The sequence below is a fragment of the Phoca vitulina genome, unplaced genomic scaffold (assembly GCF_004348235.1).
Source record: "Phoca vitulina isolate PV1807 unplaced genomic scaffold, GSC_HSeal_1.0 scaffold45, whole genome shotgun sequence".
In the NCBI taxonomy this organism is placed as follows: domain Eukaryota; kingdom Metazoa; phylum Chordata; class Mammalia; order Carnivora; family Phocidae; genus Phoca; species Phoca vitulina.
In genome coordinates, this window is record NW_022589748.1 from 9824851 (window position 1) to 9830942 (window position 6092).

A 6092-nucleotide genomic window follows, 5' to 3' on the forward strand; every position below is an offset into this window, starting at 1 on the left:
TTGCCCTCTCCCTCTCTCCCCAGAGCTGCTGACCAGCATCTGGTGTGGCCACACACCGTTCCACCAACACTGTGCAACTGGCGCTTCCTGCCCTGCCAGGTCTCCGAGCCCCTGTGCACACATGCCCACGTGCCAGTCTTTTCTATGTCTCTGCCAGAGGGTAGCCCTGCAGCTGGGAGAGCGGGGATATGTCCGTGTGCTCACACGTGCCCAGGCCGAAGAGGCCCCGCGCGGGTGCCCCCCCAGCCCCGGGCGCGGCCATGTCCGCCGACGCGGCCGAGCTGCCCACACGCCGGTGCCGCCTGGAAGGGCTCTTGGTGGGAGATGGTACCGATGCGGGGCATGTCCAGGGCTGCCCCGGACAGATTGAAAAGGAGGGCATTCGCGCCTTGCACACGTTTCCCTCAGAACTGGGTGAGGCCAGTGTGTGTCTTCAGCACCCCCTTGGATGGCCCGGGCTCTGCCTCCGGGACTGGAACTGTCACTCCCGGCCTACCGGGATGGCCGGTGTGGCAGCCACCGCCCCAGGGGAGCTGAGTCCCGGGGCCCCTCCCCCGGACACATCTCCTGCTAGATGTTGGCCATGGCTGTCCCTGACCCTGCCCGCCCCCTCCCGTGCCCCGGGTGGAGACTGAGGTGACGCACGGGCCCGGGTGTCTGAGGGCGAGGAAAAGGCCAGCGCCTCCCTCGCTGCGTGGACCACACCTGCCCGAGGCACGGGTGGGTCCGCGAGGCTGGTGGCAGGCGGGAGGTGCCTGAGCCAAGGACCCGCATGGACGGGAGTGTACGCCCGGGGCTGGGCGTGCGTGTGCACAGGGTGAAGGGGTCGCGTACGTGTGTGCAGATTGTTTCCCAGGGTCCCGCTTCCTGTGCAGTGTGTGTGTATGTGTGTGTGTGAGTGTGAGAGACACAGAGACAGGGAGCCAATGCAGATGTGGCCTTCCAGAACACAATACCCCCCCCCCCCCCCCCCCCCCAGCTCTTGTAGCTGAGCCCTTCCCTGCCTGAGCTGTCTGAGCCCCGCCTGTGTGAGGCCGGTCGTTACAGCCCCCACGGTGGGCTCTCTCGAGGAGGGGAGCCTGCCCGTCCCTTCCAAGAATGTCCTTCTGCAGGATGGGAAGTTTGCCCCGGCATCTAATTACAGCCCTCGTGCTCCCATGTCAGCCTTCTTTGGCGACATCAGAACGGGCCCCGGCACCCCCGCCCTTTTTCCTTCCTGCCGCCGAGCCAGGACAGCCTTGCAGCCCCGGTGTTCCCGGAATTCCCACAGCCCTGGGGCCACGAGCGCGAGGGCGGAGCCGCGGCTGGAGTGCTGCCGTGGCCTCCGTGAGTGGTGTCAGGCCCACGTCTCTGGGAGGATCCCCGAGGGGCTGCTGTGCGGCAGCTTCTTCAAGTCCCCACATCATGTGACGGCCGCTTGTCGGCTGCTGTGTCGGTGTGTGTCCTGGACCGTTGTCTGGGGGCTGGTGTCACGCATGTTCTCAGACGAGTGTGTGCGGCTCTCCCTCCATGCACCTGCGACCCCCAAGCCCATGTGTGCCCCGTGGGTGGCCCTGGGCCTGGCCGGGCCTCGCTGCTTTCCCGTCCCCCCCCCCCCCCGCCCTGCCTCTCACAAAGCACACTGCGTGTCCATCCCATGTGCCTGTCGGGCGATGCACGCTCTTGCCACGCGTTGAGCGTGTGTACATGATGTGTTCTATGCATTCGCCCTGTCCCCCCAGCCCGCCCCGCACAGGACAAAATGGGTGGCCCCCGGCTCCCCACCCCCCGCCCGCTGTGCAGCCGTGTGCGTTGGCGTGTGTTTCCGTGTCGCTGGCGTGTCACGTGACGTAGCCGTGTTTGCTGACATGAGCCCTTGCCCCTTCTGTTTCTCCGTTGGTTTCTAGAGCTCTTTCCCTCTCCTCTCCGGAGGGGACAGGACTCCTGGGGCCTGGCTGGGGGCCCAGAGCCAGGCCACCCTCTCCTGTTAGCCCTCAGAGTCCCATCTCTCTCTATTGGTGACCAAGTTGCAAATGGATAAAACACAGGAAAATTCTGCCCCCCCCACCCCGCCCTGCATGTCCTGTCCCCAGAGCCCCCCCACCCCCACCCCGGGCCGGGTCGGGCCCCGTGGGACGGGAGAAATAGCAACCAATCCAACAGCGGGCGTGCTGTGTGCTCACTTCCTTCTGTCCCCACATGGGACAGGCGCCGTGGGGAGGGGGAGACAGGGTGGGAGGCAGGAGGGGGGAGCCGGACAGGTAGATGGACACAGGCTTGGATAGGGAGCTTTAATCCAGGGCTCGGCCAGGTACAGCACAATATTGTAGGAACTAATTTGGGTGGAGCAGGCAGAAGGAAAATGCGCAGATCTGCTTAGGCTTCGTTGAAGAGAAGAGAGAGCTGTCTAAAGGTGATAAATATTTTTAAAAGAACGGGACTATGACCCCCAAGGAGGGCCAAAGGTGGTGGGAGGAGCCAGAAAGAATCTTCCCGCCGAATGGAGGCCCGAATCCGGGCCTGGACCTCAGAAGGCCAGCACGAAGCCCGTGGAAGTCCTACTCACTTCCTGCTTGAAAAGCCAGAAATGGGACGGGGCAGATGAGATCATCAGGGGCATCGGACATTCGCCCACCAGCCGTCAGGCCTGGGTTGAGAGTGCAGAGACGCCTGTCCCAAAGCCCCGCCCTAGAACTTAGAGGCACGAGGACGCTGACTCAAGGCTCATGGATGCGACACGGGGAGAGCTGTAGGGACAGCCGGGCTGGCCCCAGACCCCTGCTCCAGCTCCAGACTGCAGCCTTCCCCCCCCCCCGCACCCCCCCCTCCAGGGTTTGAGGGCTCCAGACCCGGATGGATGCTCCAGGCCCTAGCTCCACCATCACTGGGCTGAACCCTCCATGGCCCGCACCCAGCGGATGGTGCGGGTCCGGCTGTCCTCCCACGAGAACAGGGGCTCGTAGCCGAAGTGGCGCTGAGCCTTGTCGGTGCTCACGGTGAAGGTGGTGTTGGCCACGGCCAGCGTGTAGGGGTTGAGCAGGGGCGCGTAGAGAAGCAGCGGCCGCAGCAGCCACTGCAGGAGGGCATTGAGAGCAGCCAGGAGCATGAGCAGCCAGTAGGGCGCCAGCAGGCGGGTTTCCACCAGCCGCAGCCCGCAGGGGCCCAGGAACTCCATGTTGAAGTCCTCGTAGCTCTTATAGGGCGACTCGTCGTAGCAGAAGTACACCTGGCCGCCCACGAGTGCCGCTCGCCGCTCCAGCTCCCGCGCCACCAGCACGTGCATCCAGGCCACGTTGCCTACCGGTGGGGGAAGGGAGGCGGCTGTGGCCCCGGGTGCCCCGGAGCCCGCGGAGAGGCTGCCCTCTCCCGGGCCGGCCGGTGTCCAAGCCGCCCCCCCCGCCGGCCCCCGCCCCCGGCTTCGGGCTCACGTGCACGTGCCCGCGTAACTACGGCCCTTGTAAAGGCTGCTTTCTCCCCAGCCCCTGTAGCCACTTGCCCTCCGGGGCCAGCCTGGGTGGAGGCTACTGCTTCGGCTGCTCCCGTGCAGGTGCTGCCCCTGGCCTCTCCCGGGGAGATGCGGCTCCCGTAACCGCGCTCCTGTCCTCGGCCGGGGACGTGTTTCTTCCGTTCGCCTTCCCAGCTCGCACGGCCGCCGCTTCCTCTCTGGTCGGGCAGGCAAGGCCCGCGCATCCGGCTGCTCCGGCCCACGCGTGGCTCACCCTTCGCTGCCCGGGGGCGCACACCGCCCACCCAGGACCACACGGGCCCTGCCCCGTTCTCAGCCTCCCCGCTGTGTAGCCGGGGCCTTACCCACATAGACCCGACCGTGCTCCACAGAGGCTGGGATGGCCCGGAAGAGCCGACCCCCCAGGCGAAGGCCCTGGTGGTAGAAGTCCCTCATGATCTGGTGGCCTTCGCCGTAGATGCCAGTGGGACGCAGGGCACACGTCACCAGGGGCAGCCCCCCACGGACCTGGGGGCGAAAGGCAGGCGTGGTGAAGGCCCAGGACCCGGCAGCCTGCCCTCTGGCCCGGCCTCCTCAAATTGGAGATGGAAGGAGGTGCCCAGGGCAGGCTGCGGAGAAGTCCCGCCAGCACTGGCAGCCCTCCCCACCCCAGCTTCGTGTCTCTTCGCCTCCTGTCTCACCTCCCTTCCATTGGCTTCCAGGACCAGCCGCTCAGCTTGGGCCTTGCTGCAAGGATAGGGGTGTTTGTGGACTGCTTCATAGGGGGTGTCCTCATTGCCCCTAGTTGAGGGAGAGGGAAAATTCTTTTTTTTTTTTTTTTTTAAAGATTTTATTTATTTATTCAACAGAGAGAGACACAGCGAGAGAGGGAACACAAGCAGGGGGAGTAGGAGAGGGAGAAGCAGGCTTCCCACTGAGCAGGGAGCCCAATGCGGGGCTCGATCCCAGGACCCTGGGATCATGACCTGAGCCGAAGGCAGACACTTAACGACTGAGCCACCCAGGCGCCCCGAGAGGGAAAATTCTTAATGCTGAGGGGAGATGGGGCTCCTAGAGTCTTGAGGGGAACCTCAGCTTACCGGTAGAAGGGGTGGCCTTTGATGTTGGGCCCCACAACTTCCATGCTGCTCGTGTAGACCAGGAACCGTGTTCCAGTCTGCACACAAGCCTCAATCACGTTCTTTGTGCCTGGGAGAGGTGGTGGGGAGGGGAAGGGTGGACCCGAGCTAAAACTTCCTCCCTCTCTGCATCTTTCCCACCCCGCATCTCAAATCTGGATGACGGCCCCGGGCTTCCTTCCCCGGGTCCAGGGAAAACCACAGCGGGGCTGAGGGCCGCCGGACCTGCCATTACGGCGGGGGCAGGAGTGTCCAGAGGACAGGTTTTCACAGGAGAATCCCAGAAGTCAAGGTCAAAGAGGGGGTGGGGAACAAGCAGCCACCTCACCCTGCACGTTGACCTCGTGGATGGTCTTTGGGCTGGCCCGCCCAAACACATCCACCAGCCCAGCTGCGTGGATGACCACGTGGGCTCCAGCCACAGCTGCTGCCACCTCGTGGGCCTGGGTCACATCCCCCTGGATGGCAGTCACCTGCACGGGCCCTGGTAGGGATGGGGGCAGCCAGAGACAGGGTCAGAGCTGGGGCCGCCGGCCAGCTGCTGGCCTCAGCCTACACCCTTAGGAGCCACATGTTCCCAAGGTGACTCATTCATCCCATCCATGTGCACTGGAAGATATAAACACGCATCATCTTTTCCACCCCGGCCAGCGGAGTCCGCCCACCCCACCCTCGCGTCCCTCCCCACCATGGTCACCTGTCTTCTTCAGCTCCTCCAGCCAGGGGCCCAGGTGCAGGTCAAAGACCCGCAGCTCCGAGAGCCGGGGTTCCCGCTGCAGAAGCATCCGCACCACATGCTCCCCCAGGAAGCCGCAGCCACCTGTGACCAGGTACACCAGCTTCCGGACCTCTGTGGACTCGGCCATGCCTGGCTGGGGAAGAGAACCCGAGCTGCCTGCCCCTACGTACCCGGTGCCGCGGGCACACCTGTTAGCCCTCGCCGCCGCCTCTGGCCTGGTGGGCTCCCGAACCTGCAGCCGGGGCTGCAGCAGCCAGGCTACCTGCCCTCTGAGCCCGCCAGCCGCAGCTCCTGAGAGAAGGCTGAGGGCCTGGCGTCTGGGAAGGGCTCAGGGGCTGAGCTGGAGGGGGTGGTTCTGGGACAAAAATGGAAGGCAGGAGGTCAAGAGCTGAGGAAGAAAGGAGAGGGAGACGGGAAGGGCTGTGACTAGGGAAAGGGACCTTGGGGCCCTGGCATCACCTCGGCCTACCTGCAGCCACGCTCCCAAGATACCCAAACTGGCCACCGGACGGGCCGTCTTCTCTCGACGCCTGGGCCAGCCGGCCAACACACCGTCCCCTTCCGCTTGCTCCTCCTCCCTCCTGGCCCATTCCAGGAACAGACACCAGCCCAGCCTCCACCCCTCCGTCCCCAGCACTCTTGCCGTAGGGCGCCCCCTGGCGGCCACTCTGCAGTCCGCCGGCAGCTGGTTCCAGCAAAGAACTTGGGGAAGGGAGCTGGGGAAGCCACCTGCTGGGTGGGCACTGAGGAGGGAGCAGGTGCGGTGACCTCATTCCCACTGCATGACGTC

At 65.0% G+C, this 6092-nt stretch overlaps 1 protein-coding gene across 4 annotated transcripts; it reads right to left on the reverse strand.

Moving 5' to 3' along the window:
* Positions 1–1759: 1759 nt before the first annotated feature.
* HSD3B7 (hydroxy-delta-5-steroid dehydrogenase, 3 beta- and steroid delta-isomerase 7) lies at positions 1760–5917 on the reverse strand. 4 transcript variants are annotated; one of them, XM_032430837.1, is made up of 7 exons: positions 5772–5917; positions 5261–5657; positions 4892–5047; positions 4525–4633; positions 4126–4225; positions 3790–3952; positions 1760–3276 (listed from the first exon to the last, which is right to left on the reverse strand). In XM_032430837.1, exons 2-7 carry the CDS (start codon positions 5427–5429, stop codon positions 2861–2863), a joined length of 1113 nt encoding a protein of 370 aa, XP_032286728.1. In that variant the 5' UTR covers positions 5430–5657; positions 5772–5917; the 3' UTR covers positions 1760–2860. The 4 variants fall into 4 exon arrangements, with proteins under 4 accessions (XP_032286728.1, XP_032286727.1, XP_032286729.1 ...); XM_032430836.1 differs by having other exon boundaries at positions 5261–5435; positions 5772–5911; XM_032430838.1 differs by having other exon boundaries at positions 5261–5431; positions 5772–5880.
* Positions 5918–6092: the final 175 nt, after the last annotated feature.

Excerpts from the sequence above, each read along its gene's own strand:
- HSD3B7 (XM_032430837.1), bottom strand. The coding sequence starts at position 5,429 with ATGGCCGAGTCCACAGAGGTCCGGAAGCTGGTGTACCTGGTCACAGGT. Across the intron at positions 4,634-4,891 it reads CCACGAGGTCAACGTGCAGG|GCACAAAGAACGTGATTGAG; the intron begins GTGAGGTGGCTG and ends CACCTCTCCCAG. Across the intron at positions 4,226-4,524 it reads AAAGGCCACCCCTTCTACCG|GGGCAATGAGGACACCCCCT; the intron begins GTAAGCTGAGGT and ends TCCCTCAACTAG.